General features: G+C 47.2%; 1 protein-coding gene across 2 annotated transcripts in view; it reads right to left on the bottom strand.

Moving 5' to 3' along the window:
- CMIP (c-Maf inducing protein) overlaps nt 1-5,364 on the bottom strand; it is a 129,841-nt gene extending 124,477 nt beyond the window's left edge. For both annotated transcript variants that reach the window (XM_062007621.1, XM_062007622.1), the window contains exon 1: nt 4,418-5,364. In XM_062007621.1, the coding sequence (XP_061863605.1) occupies nt 4,418-4,714 (297 nt within the window). In that variant the 5' untranslated portion in view covers nt 4,715-5,364. The remainder of the gene's footprint in view (nt 1-4,417) is intronic.
- Nucleotides 5,365-24,848: the final 19,484 nt, after the last annotated feature.

The raw sequence follows: 24,848 nt of genomic DNA, 5'->3' as shown, positions 1-24,848 counted from the left end.
AACAATGAGTCCAGCTTGATAGGAATTTTTGCTCTATCTTTACCAAAAGAAGGAAGGAAAGACATGTACTAGCACACTGAAACACGTGCAGCAGCAGAATCGTTGACTCCTAAAAAACAATTAGAAGACAATTTTCTACTTCACTTCTCCTATCTGAAACAGATCATCCTGCCCTGCTTCATTTAATATTAATTGGGTATGTTCTTATCTCCAGAAGAAAATATAAATGCAGTTCCCTAATCCACTTACATTCTTGTTTCAAAAGCTAGCTTGTCCATAAACTATTGTCCTCATGCACCACTTTTGTACAGAAAATATAGGTTCAAAGTCACACAAATCTATTCAGGATTGTCAACAGCTCTGAATAAAACCTTTCATTGCAGTCACCTGCCAAGGCCAGACAGAGAAATGTGAAATGGGCATGAAAAGCCAAAGTTTCCACCTTCTTGAGGGACATTAATGAGTAACTTCATGGTTTCAATGATGTCTTATCTTCCCAGGCGGAAATTAGAGAGGTAGTCCCTAAGCATTCAAAATGAATCACTTGCTCTTTCCTCCTCTGCTGCACATACATATGTATCACAGGTCCTTCTTGTAACCCAATACTTTAAAACTCATTGTCCTAAACACCTACTCCTGACTGGTGCAAGAATAAAAAAGAAAATGAAAGAAACATGAAAGGGACAAGGCAAAAGGATATTAAAGGAACATAAGTTCAGTTATGATATCTACCTTTAAACTACTGAAAATTGAATTTTAACATTTTTGCTGAACATAGCCATAGGGTCATTCTTCACATACACCAAAAAAAAAAAAAAATCACACAGGGAATATTAAATTGGATTTTATTTCTGTCTTTGTTTTTACTATCATTGCCCTTCAAGCTGTGCAAGGACAGATCTCACTGGAAAAAAAATTAGTAAGGTCGCTACATTTGAGTTTGGTAGGTGTTTATAAAATAAACATTATTCCTCCCATGGGGGGGAAAGTCAGATTCATCCCCAGGCAAGCTGTTGTCTGGCAAAAAAAGTTTCAAAGTATCAAAATTTCCTACTGGGACATCAATATTTACATTAAAAAACCAAACAAACAAACAAACAAAAGGCCAAAAACCAAACCTCACAGATCTGTATTTACTTACACCAAAGAAACCTTAACCAGAACGAAAGCCTGGACAAAATGTGAGTGAAACTGTAATGGTGAAACTGCCCTATATTTAACCCATTCTTTGAGAAGTGAGAAACATGAAGCAAACAATGGAAACAATTCATAAATCAGAGAAAGTCCCAACACCTACAGTTAAGGGACTCTCCACACCACAAACTAATACCTTTCCATTTGTTAATCGATTGTGAACCAACTCAAAATACAGCTATTATGATTCTTCATTTCTATTAGCATGGATGTATTTTAATCGAGCCAGTTGCTTGTGAAGTTGTCAGAAGCAGTGCTTTATAGGGAACATTATTTTTTAACCCCTAAATTTGGCTAAAATAAGATGGCCCAACACTTGTTCCATTGCATTCTCGCATAGTGCTTCTGCTACAAAGTATCTTGTCAGCACAAAACAAATAACTGTCTAATTAAACAACAGCAGTAGCTACCTCTCACAAAAAAAAAAAACCCTGTAGGTAGGGTCTCATTATTCATATTTGTATGTGGGTACATACAGTGTCTACTCATGGAAAAACTGCAGATACATAGACTGCTAACTCCTATACTGCAGCCCAGGCACTGACAAGTACGAGCTTGTGGGAAGAAGACTTTAATTCAAATATACATCTCAAGTGACAATAAGAAGGATAAAAAGTGCCTAGAATCAACAAATAACTTATCTGCTGTACTCTGGGACATTATTTGCCAGATCTGGATTTAGCTGTCATTACAACTTTTGCTTTCAAATGCAAAATAAAGTGTTGTTATTTTCCTGTTCAGTTTTACTCATGTTATATAGAATGCAGTAAAACTCGTCATGCCAGAGGATTTACAAAGGAATGATGTGAAGATTAATTACTGGCTGCTCATGAAGCACCCTGCCTGTGGAAAGCTCGATGTGTAGAAATGACCTTGTTATCAAAGCTGTTGAGTGCTCCCGATGCTCACTCTCAATGGACGGCACGGATATTTTTCTACAGCTCTTGAAAACCAAATTTGTTGTGTTTAAATATCTCACTAGAGTTTCAGGAGGTTTTGGCATTGTGCCTGCACCCCACTTCTGCAGGTGGTAGAAGTTAAATCGACATGTATTTTGCTTTAATCACATCTTTTCAGCTCAGAAAGAAGAGTAAAATCTAGGTATCATAGAACCAATGTCTGAAAGATACCTGCTAAATGTACCCATACGCTCAGGCAACAAGTGAGTATGGATCTTATCCTAGTGCCCTAATTACTCCCTGGAAACTAGAGACACTATTTGAGATCATAAAGCACAGATATTTCTGCTAACAACGGTATTTACTTGGTGAGTTATTGCTGGGAAAAAAAAATGATAAGGCACAAGACCAAGTACGAAGAGCATTGCTTAACAAAATGGAGCCTGCAATGGTACATACAATGTTTTAGGACCTTCTTGCTATTTATAGGTATAAAATAATTAGGAATGAGAACACCTCAGCATTAATTAAAGCATGACCCCACAGGACTTCAGAAATCTTTTCAGAGATGGCTTCTTTGGTGACAGCCTTGCCAGCGAGCAGAGCTTGACGTCTGTACAAATACAACTCCATGCCTAGTATTGCCACACTGCAGAGATTAACATCTGAAGCTTGATCATCCCTCTCTCTACTGGTATCCTTCTCCTCTGCTCAGAAATAGTCAGCTGTGAATACTGATGATCATCCTTCTCTCTACTGGTATTCTTCTCCTCTGTTTAGAAATAGTCAGCTATGGATACTGCCAGGAAAATGCCTCATCTCCACAGATATTCAACTTCCTCTCTACGTTGATGGTATCTTAAGAAAAAGAAGTGCAAAAACTCCTGATGCTCATGTCTTTCAGAGGTTTTCTCCAGCAATGCTCGAACAAGTCTTCCTCCTCCCTTTACACGGTAGCTCTATCAAAGAAAGAAAAATATTCCCTTGGAAATATCCTTGACAGCCCAGTGGAAATGGTAAGCAGAGATGTCATTGTGGCACAAAAAAAACCCAAAAGAGCTCCACAAGAACAGGCAGCTGGCCTACCTGAAGGTTAAAGTCACTCCCACTGAAAACCTGCTTTGAATACTCCACAGCAGAGCACGGTAAAGGAGGGACATTTACACACTCTACGTGCCTGCCTACCAAAGTGTGAAAAAGATCCAACCTCTGAGCACAGCACAGACTGGATGAAACCCACCTAAACACACCATTAACAGACATCTACACAAAAGCCTATTCACTCTCTCATATCGTCAGTGTCCTATAGGAAGGCCAGAAGGAAGCCATTGAGAAAAATGAGACATCTACATATAAATCAAAAAACGACAGGATCAAAGTACAGAATGATTAAAAATCAGTGCAAAGCACGTTTTGTGAGCTCTGTTAATCGCTATTAGACAAAATTTGGGTGTAGTCACATCACATACTACACAAATGCTTAAATAACACTGCCCATGAAATTTTAAGTTGTACATGTAAAGATAATATTTTTAATGATCATATCTATCTACTGTACATGTTTTGTACAGTTGATATCACCACCTTGAATATTCCTCTTTCATCATTTTCCATTAGGAAGAAAAGCCTGGAGGAATCTCCATATTTCACCATCTCATCAATATCCTGTCTGGGCAGGGTATGTGACCGCCAAATAGGAGCCCCAAAACCAGGCCTAAAACACAGCAGAGCAAAGACGGTGCAAACCCTGAGGCTTTACTCTCAAATTAAAAGCATCCTCTACCTCCCGTATCTCCAACTTGGCAAACGTGACAGCAGATATCTACCGACTTTGGTTTCGGATAGAAATGGCTCAGCGTGACGATCGCATGTCGGTGTCATGTTGAGATGAGAGGGATTGGAAAAAAAAAAGCCAAAAAGCCAAAAAGGAGGTGATAACAATAATGGTGACAAAGATAATGATAATAATAATAGTAATGACTGGATTTGCTCAGGAAAAAAAAAAAAAGAAAAGACCACCAAAACCGGAGAATTAAATCTCCTTAGGATTACAAAGCAGGGAGGAAAAAAAAAGATTCCTGCGGGCATTCCAGGATCACTCGAGCCCGAGCCCCCTCAGACACCGGCCCCTCCTCGGGGGATCCCGCACGGCCCGGCAGCCCACGGCACAAAGGCTCAGACATCCCCCCCCTTCCCCCTCCCCAGGCCGCCCCGGCCCGCGGCGGGTCCGTCCCCGCAGATGCCCCGCGGGGCAGGGAAGCCCCCGGAGCCGGGGCCGCGGCCGCCTCCCGCAGCGGTGGCGACGGGTCCGGCCGGGCTCTTACCGTGGCCGAGGCGACGCTGTTGTCCGCGAGGGTCAAGTGGTGCGGCTCCCACCGCCGCAGGAACTTGGAGGTGAGGATCTTGCTGAGAAACGTCCGGGGGTGCCGGATGACACACACCTGGATGTCCCCCTCCTGCAGCAGCTTGTACCTCATGCCGTTGCAGTGGAGCAGGGCTCTCCGGCACGGCGCGGCACCCATTTTATTCCCCTCGGGAGCGGACATCTCGCCCAGCAGCGGTTTGCTCTCCTCGGTCTGCCTGCGGTCGCTGCCCCCGCCGGAGCCGCCGGTGCGATCCATGGCAGCCCCGCGGGTCCGCGCTGGCGCTCGGCGGCGGCCGCCCGAGGAGACCGCTCTACGGGCGGTACAGGCGGGTACAACCAAAGGAAATCAAAAATATCAAAAAAATTAAAGATCCAACCCCACGAGGCGGATTTAAAAAAAATAATAAAATAAAAGTTGACCAAAAAAAAAAACAAACCCAAAGCCTGTCAGGGAAGATGGGGGAAGGGACTGAAGCGCACCGGAGGAGGGAGAAGGGGGAAGGGGGGGAAAGGGAAGCGATAAAAATCCTTATTCAAACTTCAAAATCCGCCCCCGGCGGGTCCCCCTCACAGCGCCGCGTCCATGCTGCCGGGCGGGCGCCGGCAGAGCGGAGGGTCGGCTCCCGGCGGGGGCGGCAGACAAAAGCCGTCGGCGGTGGGGGCTCCTGACGGCGGCGGGGGCTGCGGGGCGTCCGGCTGCAGCTCCTTCCTTCCCCCCGGGGCGTGTGCGCGAGAGCGTGCGGCGGCGGGCGCGCGTGTGCATGTATGTGGGTGCGGGTGTGCGTCCGTGGGTGCGGGTGTGTGCGGGGCGGGGGTGTGTGTATGTGTGTGCGGGTGTGTGTGTGTCCACGCGCGCCGCCGCCGCCGCGGGAGGAGGCGGCGAGAGGAGCGAGCGCTGCCGACAACCTCTCGCCGGAGCGGCTCCGGGCGCAGCCGATTGGTTCCGACGGGGTCATGTGCCGCCCTCCCTGACGTCAATGGCCGCGGAGGGCAGCGGCGGCCGCGCGAGGTGCGCGGGAAGCGCCGGCGCGCGCGCGGCCGTTGCGCGCATCCCCTCAGAGGGGTCGCCTCGCGCCCAGCCGTCCTCCTCGGCGCGCCGGGAGCCCTGGGACCCCGGCCGAGGGACGGGGGCGGCCCCGCCGGGAAGGACTGAAGGCACACCTGAGCATCCGCGGGGGCAGCTCGGCTGCCGTCAGGCCCCTCCGCGCCGGGCCACCCGCCGACATGAGGGGAACCCCCAGCGCCGCGGGGGAAAACGCGAGGAAAAGGTGGGGAGGTGGTGTATGTAAGGAAATCTCCCTTTCTTTGAGCCCCCCTCCGCAGACAGCAGCCCGGGGCTGCCGCCTCTCCCGCGGGGAGGAAACAGGAGGGAAGCGGTGTGGAGGGAAGCAGGTTGGGGTTTGAGCATCTTCACGCCGGCATTCAGCTCTTGTGCAGCCACTGCCGAATCGGCGAGGGAAGCCCCGCGGCCGGTCGCCGTGGCTCCCGCTGGTGTTCCTTCCTCTGGCTTCATGAGGGGACAGGGAACGGCTGAAGCACCAGCCCAGGTGCCCAGGAAGAGTGGCAGCTCTGGGCAGGATGGTGAGGAGCGCCTGAGCCTCCACGAAGCAGAGTAATTTTTTACCCAAAAAAACCATCAAACCTCAAAACACCATCAAAAAACCTAATTAAAAAAAACCCCCAGACTTCTAAGACCTCTAAACTGCTTAATGGCTTGGTAATGCTGTGTGCAATATGGATGCTATGTCCAGAGAAATGGTACCATTTATACTGGCTTTTTTCTCATCCATTTAAATGGTAATGGTAGAACTCGGATCGCCTTTCCAGTTTTCTCAGTTCAACAACCAGATTAGGACCAATGACAACAAAATGTACATTTTATATAATACATGCACATGCCATTAAACTGCAGAACTCATCATAATGGGTACTGCCGAGGTCTAGGATTTGGAATGAATTTATAGGGATGTTTTACTTGATAGTAGCAAAATACTTGGAGGAAGTGCACCTTCGTGCTTTAAAGTTTAAGCTCATCTCTAATTGAGGGAAGTTGGGAAAGGGATGATCTACTCTGTGATGAGCTGATTGTTTCCCAGCATGTTCCTGTGGCTGGGTTTCTGGTGGCATCTCACGCAATACCTCACAAATGAGAGGTCACCACACCAAGTGAGGTGCCAGCAGTTACCAGCAGAGCCGGGAGCCCGCCCGAGAGAAAGCTCTTTCATCTGATAGGTTCGCACCGCGAGTCACACAGATTATCTGTTGGAGAGGCGAGCTGCAACTGGAAGGGTTTGCAAGCCTTTGCCATAAAGCCTTTTGTAGTGGGTGCTGTCAAAGACAATACACCACTGGCTGGACTACAATTACTGTGAGCCCGCCTGTCACGTGTGTTATTCTAGAGCTGTTATGTTGAAATACGCTCACATTTGACAGGAGAATTGCTGCTTAAACACTTTCATGAGGGAAGGTTTTTGTAACCTACCAATTACTAGTGAATTTGAGGGATAGTTTTGTTGCATGCTCACATCAAAATCATTTCTAAAACGCTAGGAAGTCTCCAGAGGAGTTCTCCTAAGTACCAGTTGATAGAACGATGCAGAATTATGCAATTTGGCAGAGGTTAGAAGAAAGACGCTCATTTAATGACATGGATAATACAACCAACAGGAAGACAAAAATCTCTTTTACAGAGGTTCAAGTTGTCAGTATCTCATAGCCCAGGTAGTTACTTACCTCCTGAACTTAAACAAACTGGCTGGTCATTATGCACTAAGCATTACAGGCGGTTCCCACACAGTTTTGTATGTGTGCTGTGTACTGCTTCGGGTGAATGACGCACGTATCCGCACTGGAATAAAACCTGATCTACTCATACCTGTAAATATCTGTGCATCATCAATAAAAATAATACCAATGAAGAAAAAGAAAAAAAGACTTGCAAACCAAATTTCAAAAGGATAGCTTTGTTTAGATGCAAGGTTTGACTGCAGGAACTGTCTGTTTCTAGCAGTTCCAAGGGTGCCCAGTACAAGGGAGACCTGTTCTTGTTTGACCTGAGGCACTGTTCTGGTACAAATGGCATCAAGAGTAGGACTATTCACATACACTCACCTGCCCTAACACTGCTCAGCGAGAACTGCAACTCGTGTGATTATTTTGGTGCAAGTCTGTGCAAACTAGCCACCTGCTCAAACCACTGCTTTAAATTCACCTGTAGTTGTCATCTCTGAGAGCTTGTCACCAATGGGAGAACAATATGTAAAGCATTGAATGTTCTTAAGTGAATTTCCTGGCACATTAGAGCAGATGTTTCCCACTTAGTGTTCCACAGAAGGCAGCAAAAAAAGCAAGGCTGGTCTATAGTGAGCTACCTGAAAGGATCCAAGCCTCCACTGGAAATCCACTGTTCCAAAGTGTTGAAATCCACAGAGAGATTGCAAAAGCACAGCGCATCAGGCAGGGCTGCTCCTAGCAACCCCTGTCAAGGACAGGTCCAGCTCCTCAGAGGTGCTCTGCATTTGCAGCTCCCACTGAATCCACGCTCTCAGGCTGCAGGTGTTCTCTCTGAGGTAAACTCAGCACGGCACGATAAGATCAAGGTACGAAATCTCACATTGCCTGGCAGAACGGGGCAAGCAAACACCCTGTCTAGACAAGTGAAATTGGAACAGGCTGCTTGCTGCGCAGCTTGCCCAAACGCACCTTCAGCCTGCCTGCACTGAATGGCTGGGACATGACTCAAGGCTGAGCACGTGAAAACTAACACCCCTCTCCTCATATCTCTTATAAATTACACCAAGCAGGAGTTGGATGAGTTGCATTCCCAGCCTTGTGTTTTTCCAGACTTCCTCTTCTGGCCTCATGCAGCCCCACAGACATCCCAGGTACACACACTTGGCTCTGTTTCAAGGTGGTGTTTGGGGATTGCTGCATGTTTTGGTTTTCTCCCCAAAATCTAATTTTTAGGAGCAAATCCAACCAGAAGTTCATTATGAAAGTGGGACATACTCATTCCTTCATTTAGTAAACACTGAGCAAGTAATTCATAATAAGTAGCACATCAGCAAAAATGTACCTCTAGCTGCTCACAAGGTGCTTATGGGTGTGATTTGAATGGTTCAAGAATTTGTGAGGTTTCCTATGAAATACTTAATTTCTGTGCTAGAAGACAAACTGTCATGGTTTAACCTCAGCCAAGGAACTAAGCACCACACAGCAAGCTTTGGAAATGAAAATTAAGTAGCTTATTTATTATTCTTGATATTACTACCAAGTAGAAGCTCTTTTAAGTCAGGGCCTCTGGGTACAGGTCAAAATCGAACAGGGAAAGAGAGATAGAGACTTCTACTCTGCAGAAATTTCAGAGCAATTGCACCTACAGGAGAGCAGTCCTGGCAGGGAAGCAGACAGAGGTAACGATGTTTCCTCCAGGAGAGAGATCAGTGGAAGGAGGACAATTCAGATCCACTTGCCCTACTCCTGAGCTCAGCCCCTTCACTTGCACTTCTTTGTGTCTTGCTCTTTATTATTCACCAGCACTCAATAACAGGCTTTGTAAACAGAAGCATCACTTCCTGAGAGACACCATAGCCTGGAAAACTGGGCTATACCCACCTTGTGGTTTAAGGCAAATGGGTAAGCAACAGAGGAATGGATTTAAGACTCTGCTTTTCCCTTGCTCAAAACTATTTTGGTTGTGATCTGTATTATTCAGAAGATTCATGTTTTTCAGTTGTATGCCTGCAAAACCAAGAAGGCCATGAACACATACATTTGCAAATACCAGCTGGGATGCTGGTCTTAAAGGAAAAACACTTTTCACGCATTTTCAGCATCTGATTTCTTGCCCATCTAAGCTTGGTAATACCCAGATACAACCATGTGTTAAATCAAAACCAATGTGGTCTTCTGAAAGGAAAGACAACTGCAATTTGTGAGCAGCGCTCAGTGCCAATAACACAGGTTGCATAGCAGTAGGGGGCTTGGAAAACCCATGAGAAAACACTTGAGATGCCAAAACCCATGCAGGAGAAAAATATTGCCTGAAGGTACTTTGCTTGAGAGTAAATCCTTGCAGTGGCCTTATTGGACAAACTATTTGAGGGAGTGACAGAGTGCCTGTGGCAAGGGCCAGATACAAACCCTGAGGTGCCACAACAGGGGTTACCAGGGGCGAAGGCACTGTCCTCAGAGAAGCTTTGCTGGATTTGGAAGGAAAACAAGAAAAGGGAATAAAATAAGCCCTTGCTACACCTTTTAATTATCCTTGATTTGTTTTACAGAATGTTATGGTATTAACAGATGTTTTGGCAAACTCTTCCCCCAGTCAATCAAAGAGGGAAGAAAAAAGTCGCACTGCAATTTTCTGTTGGAGGCTGCAAGGGCCTATCACGTCCGTGCTCTCTGTAAAAAGCCCACGCTGCTCTTGTCTGCCTAACAGGTCCCTGAGAGTTGTCTGTACAAAGATGTGAGATAGCTTTTCCAAGCACCAGGAATTCCCAACTTGTATTCAATATCCGCTCAGACTCTTCCACAGCAGCTGCCCCTCTCATGTTTGATCCTCGATGCATATTAGAGATAGTGGAGCTTTCTTCCCTTATTCACAGAGGTGCTGCCTGGATTATGGAATTCATTAGTCAATGCTTGCAAATTGCCACTGTTGACTCAGAGCAAATTCCTGCTATCAGACTCACTAGTCAGCTCATTTTCATAACAATGCTGTATTGTTCAAAAATACTTCTAAACCATTCTTTAGTCAAACTGGGGAATCCAACACATTCAAGCAAACATATAAAACATAAAAGGGATGCTGTGTCGGTAATGCCAGAAGTCCTGCATTTGAAGTTTGGTTAAGTTAATCAGCATGGTGGCGTTAAGAGGATTCAACAAGCCATAAAACTTTGGGAAACAGAATTGTCTCCCAAAAGGAGTGATGCACATTTAAAACCTAACAAGATTAAGATTAAAGAAATCCACCCTGTGAGGAGCAGCTGCCCCTAAGGGAAGGAAGGACTTGATTATGGCCAGGTTGATCACAGAGGCATAAAATAAAGATTGCATTAGCGAGCAGCTCTTTGTTTTCCCCACATTTCTCATCAGCCACTTCCCAGCCTAGCACTAATTTTGGAGGACACCCTCACATTACACTCCGGTGCTAATCGTGTGCCACGCAGACTCTGGTGACAAATATCTCTGATTCCTCACTGACATAATGCACTTTTTTGAGTGCATGATGCAGAAACCATACTTTTTTCTGCCTGTCATCATCAGATGTTCTGAGGTAGGGGGATGTAGGACGGAGCTGGTGGTATCATTTGCTAGAAGCAGCCTGCCATCTGCTGATCTGAGCACCACTCCAGCCCGACTTCCACCTGATCTCATCTCTGGAGGATGGAGCACTATAGAAAGTGGGTAAAATACATCTGAACAGAAGCAGCATCGACAGATTGTGGTGCTGAAGCAATTAATTTAAGTGGAAAGAGGAAGTCTCAAGTCTATAATCGCAGGTCTAAGTCTGAATCAGACAAATAGAAACAAAAAGGCAACTAAAATAAACAAATGAGTAGATGGGAAGGAAATAAGCAAAAGATACAAAGAAGAAAGGGAAGAGCCTGAAATTTCTTTTCTGCTTTGCTGCACCCAGTCAGCATAGCTGAGGTGACAGAGCACTGAACGGGCTGCCCAGAGGGGTTGTGGAATCTCCTTCTCCTTTAGTGCTTACTGCCACCAAGATGTGTGTAAAATCTGTCATTTGGCAGGAAGAGGTGAGAAGTCACCATTTCTGTTAGATCAATTGCATTGTTGTTCCTACCCCCAGCTAGTATTTCCTGTTTATCAATAGGTCACATCCTACCAGCCATTCCAACTTGTGAGTGCTCCTCAGTCAAAACTGCCCTGTTAACTTAATCTTAACACAGTTAAAACATCCCTGTAACACAAATAAGCTTTAAAAGTCAAAGGGAAATGAGATATGATGCAAAGCTGTGAGCTTGTCACCCTAAGGTGAAGTTTCCCCAAAACAGAGGAAGAACAACTAAGAAAGAAAAAGGTAGTCCACAGATTAGGGAAGTGTATCTTCACTCACTAAACCAACATGCTGGGGAAGTGAAATTAGAAGTGGATGAAATGATGAAAGGCTTGGCTTATTTTTTTAAAGACCCAGGGGAGAAAAAAAGTGGAATGGGAAAGAGCATCAAGTATTAGCACGATTAATATCCACAGATTGTCTGGTGAAGAGTGGCATAGAGGAAGGAGGAGGTGGTAAAATGCTATCCTAAATTCTTGGTTTGATTATTAAATTCCCATATAACAACTGTTTCAAAACAACGTTACAGGAATGGCAGCCAAAACTCTCCCACTTGTCCTCTGTCCTTTCCTTACTTTAATATAAGCAGGGTTATAAAGCAAAGTGTAAAGTCCCCTCCGATGACAGGGCACATCACCCAGCGCTTGTTGTACTAAGCACCTTGTAAATACATCTAACGTAGTCCTTGGCCTAAGAAGTCTCAGAAAACAAAAGACAGAGCGTAGCATCCATTTAACATGGTTATCTGGCCTGATTTATAGATTCTCAGATACAACTAAAGAAATCAGCTGCTTGGGTGTGCTTTGGTAATCACATACCTTGTCATTTTCACCTGTCCACCAGCTGAGAGTAGCTGATTTCTCAAATAGCTAATATCCTTAGAGGCTTTCAAACCCAAGGGGAAACAGAAAATGAGAGAATGGCAGTGACTTACTCAGGACAGTCCCCAGCTGACATGCACCAGAGCAAGAGGATGACAAATCCAGCTAATTCTCTGAAAAGAACAGATGGTCAGTAATGGTAGATTTCACCCCCATGGACAGACTGTACCATATACCTAGAAGAAAGGCATCACACACTGTAACCAGGGGAAAAAAAAAAAGAAAAAAGGAAGAGCCATGCATATAGTTTTGAGAATACCCAAGGCTGTGGCTCACCACAGAAATCAGAGTTTCTGAGCTACCACAGTATTGCAAGAGGGAGGCATTGCCTTTGATATATAAATTTGGCTTCCAGTGTATAAGGGTATTTTTCCATTATACAAAAAAAGAACTACAAAGAGTACATCTTGACTGAGCTTTTCTTTGGTGCTGTGGAAAGCTTTGAGATCCAAATGCAGAGCAAGAACCACCCATCTGGCACCAGCTCTTGAAGCCTTTAGTAAGGCCGTTGAGAGTATTAAGGATGGTATAGCTGTTACTGCAAACCAGCTTATGCACTGGTTAACTCCAGCAGTGGATTGCACCCACAGACATTGCCATTTATCTTTGTTTACCACATCCACACAGGTGATGGGAGGAAAGGGAGGAGCTGCAGGAGTCTGTGGATGTACTGTGGGGCTAGGTTCTCCTCAGCAATAGGAGCAGAATAAAGGCATTCAGAGTTGCACCAGGCCTCCTTTGGGACTGCAGGCAGAAGGAGCTTTGCCTCTACGTTTGTCCTGCAGTCAAGAGCAAAGATCATTACAGCTCTAAACACTGCTTCATAGTGAAACAAGAAATAAAGACAACATTGGGTGAAGTTAGCAGGACTGGGGCACCAGGAAGGAAGGTGCAAATAAGGATCACGGGGCTGGTTTAACATGTTCAGAGGCCTCATACTATGAAACTCATGACTCAGTATAAGATATTGAAGGTGCAAGTGAACCCCATGGGTCAATGACATCTAGGACCATTACAATTAGCTTAGCAGTAGTTTTTAATGAGAAAAACCTGCATATGGGCCAGGAAATACAGATATCCAGAGAGTTTATCTTAACTTGTATCCATAGGTAAAATTCCTCCTTAGATGGGTGTGGGGGTGAGTACCAGGCGTTAATAAACCACATGCCCCGTACTCAGAGGGGCAACAGGCACTCAGGAAAATGTCTGCTCAATGCTTTAGGAGCTGTGTAGCTGGGTTCTGGGAATAACTGTTCCCGTGGTTGTTCATGGGGAATTCAGTTTGCTTTCATACCTTTTAGAAGGAAAAGGAAAAAAAAGGAAGACAGGGCTGCCCAGAGCCATCAAAAGAGGGATGCAAGTTCAAAGGATGCAAGTTCCAGGAATCATTCCTTGCCTGGGAACAGGGAGTGATTTCAGGGAAGGCTGCTATGCTGTTTGCACACTGATTTTGATTACAAAAGTGTCTATAGCTTCACACTTGCCATGCAGCAGTAGCTGCCATTTCCTAGGATAAGCCAATTAGTCTGAAAGAGTGAGTAAAGAGATATTATCACCTTCAGTATCTGGTGCTGCTACTGCCATTGCTTCTCCAAAAATACTCTCCTATGGGCATTAAAGTGATGCTTTCATTTATCCACCAGTAAGAAATGCAGCCTTAACCCATCTGCCCATCCCTCTGTGTATATATCTGGGTAATTTAAGAAATGCTTCTGGGTGTTGATTGACGTCATTGTATGTCTCTATAAGCACGCCTCTGTGAGCGTGCTGTTGGCTGCCTGTGAGTGCTCATTGTTCGTGTTTTGTGGGGGGATGTCTTTCTGTCTGAATGTGGTTTTGTTTCACATTTTTTTCCCTAGAAAAACCAAGGAGTCAGACGTTTTCATGAGGTTGTTAGTTTAAAACCAAGGAGAGGAAGGAGAAGACAGTAAGGGATAATTTACAGAGAAAAGGGTTAGATTTAGCTACAGTTAATCATCTGCCACAGCATTCACCAGAGGAGATGGGGGAGCTCATTCCAGACATTAAAATGTCTCAGGGGAGGATCATATAGATCACGCTGGAAGAGAGATAGAAAGAGTAAATTATCTAAAGGCTGGTGAAGCGATGGAGCCAGATGTCATCCGGTCCAAAGCAAAGATAAAAACAGGGAGAGAGAACCTGCCCAGGATTCCCTTAGAAACTGGAGGTAGAGACAGGGTAAACAATTTGCAGCCTCTGTCAGTAAGGCAGATCTCTGGGATGCCAGATTCATTTTGTACTCATAACCTGGTTCCAGCTGTGACTCTGGTTCACAGGGAAAGATGTTATTTTGAGTCAGAATGCAGAACAAAAGAACATTAAAATCAAAGTAAATGCAAAGTTTCCCAAGATGCCAGCATCCCTTGAAAAAATGAGCCTTAATAACGGCCAGGGAACACTTCCATAACAGGAGCCTCCAACTCAAACCAACAGCTAAAGGGCTTGGATGGGTGTTGCAGCTCTGGTGCCCACATCACTTTGCACACACAGCTTGTTTCCCTGCACTCAAACAATCCTGGCCTGCCTCACCAGCCCTGCACTGCACGACTCAGCCAGTTCAGCTGCAGCACAAACAACTGACCCCGGTGGCACCTCACCAGGGTACACACAGGGAAGCAGCAGAGGCCCTGCACACAGGGCAGTGTCATTCTCCGTTTCAGACAGAAAAAGGTGATTCTTATTTCAGAAGCTGGAACACATCCCAGGACCACAGATGCAGTCACTGGACATGTCTTGATATACCAGAGTCAGAACTTTTGGGCATTGGTGGCCAGGTGTACAGAGGACTGCTAATCTGCTCCCACCAGCTTGCAGTGGCCTTTGTTAGCCAGACGCTGTGAACACACAAGTGTTTGTCCATGGAAGCACAGAGTATCACCTACCTCCTCCTGTGACATTCTGGTTATGATCCAGTAGAGCTCCTGAGAAATACCTGGGACATTTTCCATCTCCTCTCTTTGCAGAGGGACTCCTACGCAGCACAGCTCTTCCCCACAGCGCGATGTGACGTGGGTAACATCAGCTCTGACTGTTGCGTGTGTTTCCTAGAAGAGGTACAACAGACTGATCAAATTGGGGCTTGGCTCCCCAAGTGCAATCCTCCAAATGAAAACTACCTAATGAAAATATTTTCTGCAACAAAATAATATTGTCCTTCTTCCAGAGAAAAGCATGACTCAGACTTTGAGACAGCTGGACACTTCTGAACTAGCTTCCTTATAGAAAGTCTCACTAAGTTCATAAGCTTTTGATGATCCTATTCACACTTGTTCTTTCAGGAAGTCTCCCCCACGTTCTGAGGTACATTTCCCCTAATTAACACCCTCCATAAAGTCATTTCTTTCCACAGCAGCCCCTCCATTTTCCCCCAGACCCCTGCCTATCTCCCCAGGCTGCTCCCTGGCTGGGGTGTGGGCAGTGACCCCTCTGCAGGGCCCACCAGCGCCAGCCACCAGCCCGTCTGCCCCCAACACCCACTCTGCGTTCCCCCAGCACTTTGCTCTGTGCATTAGGAGGTGAAGTGTCAACCAGGGCTATTGTTTTTAACAGGAAGCAAGTTTGGCCGCCTCTGTAATTCAGATTGTGGGCAGTAAGCAGGGGTGTGGTGTGCAAAGCAAACAAGGCAGGATCAACAGCTCTTTTCACTTCTGGATAAGGAATCGGATGGTGGCCCACAGGATCCTGTCCCATATTGGCTATGGCTTCTCCTCGTGACCACAGCCAGGAGTGAAAAACCAGAGTGTCCTCCAGGTTTTCAACTGGGGAGTGAAGATAAAAGCCCAGGCCCTGTGTTCTGACAGACCTTTACGAGCTAAACATCTTGAAATTAGATTACAAGACAAAATTAAGAACAGTCTACTCCTTTCAATAGGTCTTTAAAAACAATAACCAGGCTTTACTGTAAATTCATTTATTTACCCTCAGCGTGCCAATTCCCAAGCTGCTATCTCCTCTGTGTACCAGGGATCTATATATAGATCTAAATGTGGCAAGAAGACAGAAAGATTTTATTTATTTTGCGTAACAGCAGCAATGTGGGGAATTCTTTTTTCCAGGAAGAACTCACATCAGAGAGCTTGTGAAAGAAATACTATGAGGTAAATAAAACCCAAATTATATTTAGCTCCTAGGAGGTGACAAATACTAGTCAGGTTGACTGCTGCCTTGCTGGACTTCAGTCAGAAACCACTGTCAAACAGAGCACAAATGCAGAGAGACCAGGAGAGCACGGATTCAGAATGGGTCTTGCATTTGCTGATGGGAGCAGCATTTTGCTGTTTATTGCCAGGAGTAGTTGTGAATGCCAAGAAAGGTACCTCAAGTCAACCCCCCGGGCTGCATTCTGCTGAAATCACCTAAGCTACTTGGTTTGGCTCTCTAGAACACAAAAAGCCCTCCCAGCAGCCCAGTAGTGGCACACAGGAGCGGCGTCCGTCCCTCTCCCTGGCTGCAGCCACCCCTTGGGACAGTCCCACAGCTGAGTAGGGTCGTGGCTCCTGCGGCAGCCACTGAGGAGGGGCTGGGCTGGATGGAACACGGCCACACAAGGGAAGCCTGGTAAGATTCCTTGCAAAAACCCAAGCCTGTGGCAAAAGGGGCCTAGATATCAGTGTGGCAGTGTGTAAACTCACAGGAGGGAACTCGGAGCAAGGACGAGGCAGCCACAAGCACTCAGATCCCTGGCTCCAGACATGTGTTTCATCTGTAAGACCTGACATTCAGGGCTCTGTGGGGATGCCCTAAATCCAGCCAGTGATAAACACATCTTGATTTGCTCCTAAGGCAGAAGTGCCTCTTCTCACCAAGCCCTCCCTACCCTCTTCACAGCTCCCTTCTGGGTCATCCCTCCCCATGGGGCAAGTGGGTGCTGCAGGAGGATCATCATTCTTTCCTGGCACAGCAGCTAATCCACCTGGCCTGACTGCAGAGAGGGAGCTGCTTATTTGGGAGGGAGCAACTTGTGAAGGGAGATTTTTTAACCTATTCTTGCCTTCTGTTTTGTATAAGGAAACCGTGACACCCCTCTCACTGAGGCAGCTGAAAAAAATCACCTCCTTTGTTCAGCAGTAGAGCAGAAAGGACATCAAACCAGAGCAACTGGAACGTAACTTCAAGAGCTATTAAAATGTGCAAGCCCTCACAGTCATTTATGTGCACTCCATCAAATTAACATAGAATTATCAAATGATTTTCCCACCTGTTCTTGGTTGTTGGGGTTAAGCGAAAGCAAAGGGCTATACTGCTCACCTGAGATAAAAGAGCCTGCAGAGAGCAGCCTGCCTCACATGAGGCTTTGCTTTGCTAACAGTTGCTGTCTGCAGTCTGAGTTACTTCTCTAAGCACTTGAGCCTTGTAAAGCCTGGGGGGAACACTGCCTTTGCCTAGAGATAGATTTGGGGTGAGATGAAACGTTTGCATACAAGTAGTGTGTGATCACCACTGGAATGCCAGCTTCCTGCTAGACACACACACATACATTTCATGACCCTCTGTTCCTTTACAAAAGTGACCTGCAAAACCCCAACGTTTCATACCTCAAAGTGGTGGGGCAATACAACCTACATAACAATCAGGAGTCCTTGGGAAACAGAAGGATCAAGCTCCAGGGATCTCCTCCTCAGCACAGACCAACAAATACACTGGAATCATTTGCATTCCACAGCTTGCCTTGCAGAATCCACAGATAAAAATCAGGCTTGGCACGGCTTGGATAACCCAGCAATATTTAGCAGCAAAACAATGAACCAGCTGGGAAAGCACATACTTATCCAAATTCAAGTGGGCAAGTCAGTGTGGGCAAGATGGTTACTCGGGGATTGCCTGCACAGAGAGGCTGGTACAAAGTAAACTAAGGTTTGCATGCATGGTGTGTAAATCCAGCCCAGACAAAGGCCCTGCAAACAGCCCTGTTGTTCTCAGAGCACTCCATGGGAATTGCCTGTGGTTTTTTTGGCTGAGGTCCCCAAAAGCTGGGAGTTGGCACAGCCCCTTCCTACTTCTGCCCACAGCCTGGTGCCTTGGCCTCAGCACTGGCTGCAGCCACTGCCTGTCCCTCACCCTCTGCACAAGTTGTCACCACTGTTGCAGCAAACCTGCAGAAGAAACGGAGAAGCAAACCTGCCCTAGGTCCTCAGGCCCCCCAGCCTCCCTTTGCTGGCACAATTACATGATTCCACATGAAAGCTACATCATATTTGGGATGAAGAAGACAAAAGTAGCCCACACAGAACTCTTGGTGTAAGCCATCAGGCTGAGACTGGGCACAGATGAAGCATGGATTCAGATCCCATTGTTTTAGAGTTCAGGTTGTAAATCCCAACCAACCACTCCCTGTTCCCAAAAATCATGAGTCTGGGTGACACTGCAGTCTCCTTCTCCAGCATGGCACACCAAATAGTGGTGATCTCTGGGGATGCAAAGAGGTTGGCAGTCCCAGGGGGTGCTTACTGATGGCAATTTGTAGGTAGAGCTTTGCTGAGCCCTTTTAAGGGAGTAGGGCCCAGGAGGAGTGAGAGAAAGGGAGCAGGTGAGCACAAAGCTAACGGCTCTGATCGGACTTCCCTGTCCCTGCACCCATCAGACAAATGACCCAGGGTGGTAATACTGAAAGAGCAGCAGAGGAAGCGGGATGGGGCAGGGAGTGCAGAGCTGTGGGGACACAGATACACAGCCACCCTACACCACTGAGGCCACGTGTGTCTGCAGCACACAGGGACCTCTGGCCTGGGCTTGTGCTGGTGCACAGGCTGGGGCTTGGCAAGCACCTCCTGCCAGTGCCAGAGAGAAAAGGCACAGCCTTGCACTGCCCACCCAGGCAGCACTCCAGCCCCGAGTCTGGGAGCAAGCACTTCTCTGCCTGCAACAGCAGCCACATACAGAGTGCTTGCCCCTGAGCAGCTGCTGCAGGTTTCCCTGTGGCCTGGGTGAGGGCAACTCCTTTCTGGACAGCACCATGATGATGCTGATGTGGCAGAACAACCCTGCTGCCAGGTGGGAGGGCTGGATACTGCAGTGGGAGAGCTTTCAGAGTGTAATCCTGAGTCCCACCAGAGCTCATGCTCCAGGTTTGGTTCCACAGGGAAACCCTGGTAGGATGTGGCACACTGAGCCCCAGGACACTCATCAACAAAAATGTCATTCAGGCATGACACATCCCACATGGTGAGAGTAAGTTTACATAGAGTTTGCATAATACTTTTGGTGAGAAGTCTCAGAGGAGATTATGGTGTCACTTGTCACCAGTTAGCCTTGTGAAAGTAAGTTGAAGCATGTGAATCTGCTGAAGAGGTCTAGTTAAACTCCTAAGAGAAGGGGCTCAGCCTTCCTCTAGCCCTCAGAAGCACAGGGGCACCCACAGGAGGTTCATCTCTCAGGAGAATATTGCACAATGTTTCTGCTGAGCAGGAGAAGAGGAATAAGACTACTGGGAACATAAAGAGACTGAGTAGGGAGGGCTGAAGGTGCTGGAGCAGTTTCATCTTGTTCACCCACTTCCTCCTTCCAGCAGCATGGCTGTGCACTGAAGCATTGAAGTTGAGATCTCTCTGCATCTTGCTGGGCCTTGTGGCACCTGTCTGCCCCTACTGCCACAGGACAGTTTCAGAGCAGGAGTGGGGCAAAAAATGACACTTACCTGACAGAAGTTGTGATCCAGCAGCAGCCTTTTCTGTGTGTCAGAGCTTTAAGCAAAGTCCTTCCAATCGTGATGGCATCAGCCATGTGTGGAGATGGGCAGCCTGTCCCCCCTTCCCCTCATCTGCACCCTGTCCTGGTGGCTATGCTCCCAAAGAGCCCCCAGAGCTCCTGCAACGGCCTGAGCAGCCCCTGCTAAGGAGGGGCGAGAGCCTCCTGCCAGCACAGGTTAGTGCCACACACCTGGCACTTGTGTTCTCCTGCCTAGAAACAAGACAGGAGCATTTCCTCCAAGGTATGAGCTGACTCGGGAGAGCAGAGGATGACCTGCCTCTCTCTAAGCTTGCCAGTCACACAGATGGTGCAAAGAAGAGCAAGGGCCAGAACTGAGGCCACCAGTGACCAGTTCTTAGTGAACCTGTGAATTTGGTGACATTCGTGATGTCACCATGTTTCCACACAATACTGCACTGCAGTGCACAAATGCTAAAGCTCCTCTGTGCTTTGGACAAATCACTTCACCACTCTGATTTATGGCATCCAGTGCTGATGAGAAGAGTCTCTTAGACTGAACTTACCACTCACACCAGCTTTGCTTTGCCAGTCAGGACTGGGCCAGGAGAGTGCAAATACCCACAGATTATAGGCAATGGTAGCGGGTGTAGCAATAAGGATGATCTTGGTAATTATGTACCTTCAAGAGAGAGGAGAAACTTGTTTTGACTTGCAAATGGAATAAACCTGTCATAGCTGTGATAGGAGTCACACAGGCTGGCAAGAGCTAGGTGTTTTTTTTGAAGTCTCTTTATTAAACTGTACAGTGGGGGAGTGGTGGAGGAATCTGTGAGAAGCTCTGCTGAGAACACGCTCCTCCCTTGCTCCTCTACATTTTCAGGTTTCCCGATCTGTGCTGCTTTTAACCACGTGCCACTCGAGGTCCAAGCAACACCTCCCTGCTACACTCACCAAGTCAGACCAAAGCTTTTGCAAACACAAAACCTGAGCATGGCTGTAGATGTTTGTTGGATCGGGGCATTAATTTGCGAGCTTAATGCTGCTTATAACCCAGGGTCAACCCCAAGAACAACACTGACATCACCTGTTGAAAACACAGTGTTCAATCAGCCCAACAAATTGTATGGAAGATTCCTTCCTTCCTTCCTGATTTCTCTAAGAGCAGCACAGAGATTTAGGTGCCTGTGGCTGTGGTGATGGCTGTTTCCTCCATTAAGCCACCTTATTCCAGTGTTTTCCAGCTCAGATAACTGTCTTTTCCAAATGGTTAAATGCAATCATGAGGAAAGAGAGGACTTTTCCCTATTTGTTTAACCACAAAAACAAAGTACATCCACAGAACTGAAGGTCCCAGAGAGGTTTCTGTAGGAAGGTGTTTTGACACCACACTGCCAAAGACAGTGAAACAGAGGAGACATCTAGTTCAAATTCTCTTCTACAGGTACAAAGAAAATTGGAATAGTATTTTAGCTCCCTTTTCAAACTCAAGGACAGAGTAGGAAACAGCTGTGCTACCCATAAATTATTCCTGGCATCTACTTAGGCAAGAAAGAGTTAATCTGTAAGACATTTCTAACACTGTCTATTGAAGAGCAAATCCAAGGAGCGTCTGTCACCTCAGAGCAGGGTCTGAAGGTGGTGCCACTAAATCACATCAGATCCAAGGAGCAGATGAGATCAAGGAGAAAAAGCAGCCCAGAAAGCTGGAGTGAGGAGTTCATAGCAGGAAATGATTAGATTTAGGGTTATGGCAATCACCAGACCAACACCTGGAGGATGTGAAATGCCATTCAGCACAGAGGAAAAGGTTGGGAAATGCTGCAGACGTTGAACCGAGCAGCAGCACCACTTGGTTCTGACTCTGCTTCTCTGCGTGGAGACAAACAGAACGTGCCTGTGCCTGAAGCACTTGTCCAATATAGGAAAATGTTACAATGACATAACATTGCTCCCAGACCAAGTGGTGAGTCCAGCCCATTTCCCTGAGCAGGGACTGTTTCACCTCAGCCACTGTCCCACACTTGAAGGGTTTGTTTCAGAATGTTCTCCCTCAGCCCTTTCCTCGTCTCATTTCTTCACACGTGGGTTACACAATCATTCAGCTGCAAACCAGCTTTGTTTTCATTTTAGCTTGCACAACCTTCTTTAAACAAAGACAAGGTAGCAGGGGGTTTCTTTTCCAGCTTTCATTGAAATATTCACAGTAAGATGGAAAATTCCAGGGAGCAGCTACAAAAGTGAGGAGGCCAGATCACCCTGCATCAAAGGGAAGCACAGCATTTGCTAACTCCTTAACTCCTTCGCTTTCCTTGTGTGTGATTCACAAACCACTTCATGAAAATGGAAAAATGACTGAGGAATCGCTCAGGTCCTGACAAAAAATAAACTAATAGTAACAATGCAATTTCCCTGAAAATGGGCTGGTTTCCAAAGCATCTGCCAGGACCAGACAACGTGGTGCTTTGCAGCGTTCCTTTGTTAGCTCTTCAAAAGCAGGTAGGGCCAGGAACGTTCCCGTGCCTCATGGCAAGCTCTAAGATGTGGTATGTGACTTTCAGATGAGGGGATTCCACATTTCTCCCTGAACATTTCACACTATGACAGCAAAGAACAGCACAGACGCAGCTGAAACGAGGAGGAGACAAACTGAAAGGCCAAAAATGGATCCTTCAGCGTCGCTCTGTAGCATGAGGAACTGAGATGGCAATTAAAACCTAGATGAAAGAAGATGTAATTGGAAACAAGTGAAACCTGCTGAAGCACAGATGGCAAGAAGCAAAGAATCACCCCACCTGATGTCCAAGCCCTTCACAGAGGAGAGCACTGCCCTCAGCTCTGGCTGCTGATGGGAACAGATAGGCCCTTCCCAAGGAGACACTCAGAGCGAGCAGCCTCCCTCTCCCCAGCGCCCAGGGTGACTCATCCTCAGACACAAGCATATCAAGAAGAAATCTAGGACAAACCCACTCAGCCACTCAGGAGGAGCAGCCCAGCCCAGCCCAGCCCTGCCAAGTCACCGCATCCAGCCACCAAAGGAGACAGCAGCGAACCTTGAGCAGCCACAAGGCCTGACCCGCTGCCCGGCCGGCCCATCGCACACAGCCAGGGCTGCAGCTCCCTGCAGGTACCTCAGCACGGGCTGCAGCTTCGACATCTGAGCCTGCAGAGAGGTGCATGAGCAGGAGCATCAAGGACTCAGCCTTCCATAGAGGCAGTGGTGCTGGGGAAGGGCAGAAGGGAGCCTGGAGAGCAGGGAGAGAGGGAGGCTGTGAGGAGGTAAGCGGCAGTGCTGCTTGCACATGGGAATGGTACGAGGCACCCTGTAACACCCTCGGCCTGTCTCTTGGGTCAGGCAGCTTTTAGCATTTCAAAGCGTTTCATTTCTTTGTGACTCTATCCCTGACTAAAGCAGGCAAGCTGGTATCTATGGGATCAGCAAAACCCCTCCTGCCTGGCTGCCCTGAAAGGCATCTTTACTGCCTGTCCTGCAAGCAAATTGCCATATGTCTCACTTTTCTGGTCCCGGGGCAGGGCGAGGGAACGGGAGAGCAGTGCAGGCTGTGGAAAACATCAGAGTCCTGCTGTGCCAGTCAGGCTCAGGAGCCAGGGACAGGCAACCAGCCCTTGGTGTTCTACCAGGTGGCAGAGCTCAAACAGGCACTGTGGCAAGTGAGGGGATGTGTCCAGCCCCTTTCTGAGCAAAGCACCCAAGTCAAAAAGCAGCCCACAATGCAGGCACCTGATGTGCTGCTTGTTCCAGAGACAGCAGGGTGGGGTACTGTGAGGGGAATCTGCTTTCCTCTTCAAGATGGAAAACATCAACGTTACCCTGAAAAACTAAAAGCTTATAGAGGGACTCTTAATATATTTTTAAAAGCCAGACAGGCTCGTTTCAAAGTGCTCTTTCCAAAGGTCTTTCCTGAACGTACATCACATGCAATGGAAAAACACTGCCTGCCTGGCAGTGAGTATTTTTCACCTGTGACCCAGGACTGATGGCTGTTTAACTCCCTGATCTAATCCAACAACATGTCTCAGCAAGAAAAAAAAAAAAAAATAAAAGACTTTCAGAGTTTGGAAAGGGGTTGGAAAAAGCTAAAGTCACGCTCAACACTTCCCCTTCCCTGGAGAGATAGGAGCTGCTGCCCTTTCCTGACGATAAGCATATCCTGGTGGTTAAAAATACATTTTGCTCTTACCGTAAATTCTCCATTAGCCAACTCCTTCAGCCCAGCCCACGGTGTTGGGGTTCACGATTCCTTAGAGGCCACACGTGACAGAGCTTGGCCTCTGCGTGTCCAAATACACTGGGGAAGAAGCACAAATAACAGCTCTGATCCTGCAGCTGTTGGCTTCACCTGGAACAGCAAAATCTGTCGAGGGGCAACAACATTCATCTCAGATGACTCGCACTCTTCCCGGGACCCTGTGGCCTCTGCATTAGTTTTTGACTTTGCAGCATCTTCCAGACAAAAAGGGTTGTATTGAATTCTGACCTGCCATTAATTCCTTGGTTAATTTTACTGTTTCCAGTGATAACGAGCTAAAGGGCTGTCTGTGCAACACGCAGCTTAGCAAAACGTGGGGCTCGCTGCTTCATTTGAGAGCTTAGAGGCCAAGAGCCAGTTACCTGCTCTGCAAAGCTTCTCATCCTTCCCACATCACCTCCTTCCTCTTCTTCACCTGCAAGACTTGAGCCTGGTGACAGGCTGCTCCGAGACCTGGGCTCTGCAAAGGACACAGATGGTACCTCTGAGAGGACAGCAGCCCTGGGAAGAGCCTGATGCAGCACTGGGGCTGCTCACAGCCCAGATGCCACCACCACCTGCAGCCTCTGCAGGGCCTCTCCTGGCACATTCCTGCCAGGAAAACACTGGTGGCACATTCTTCCCTCAGGCTGGGGTAGAACAGCACAACTGTGATGCCCTAGGGCCCAAGCATCACCAGAGTCATGAGTCCTGGAGTATAAACTCAGTTTGTAGCCTTCTAGGCAAGTGCCCTGCAATGAAGGAGGTTTGAGGAGGCCTCACTCCACT

This window comes from Colius striatus, chromosome 14 (assembly GCF_028858725.1).
Source record: "Colius striatus isolate bColStr4 chromosome 14, bColStr4.1.hap1, whole genome shotgun sequence".
Classification (NCBI taxonomy): domain Eukaryota; kingdom Metazoa; phylum Chordata; class Aves; order Coliiformes; family Coliidae; genus Colius; species Colius striatus.
This window is presented reverse-complemented; position numbering and strand designations above follow the sequence as displayed.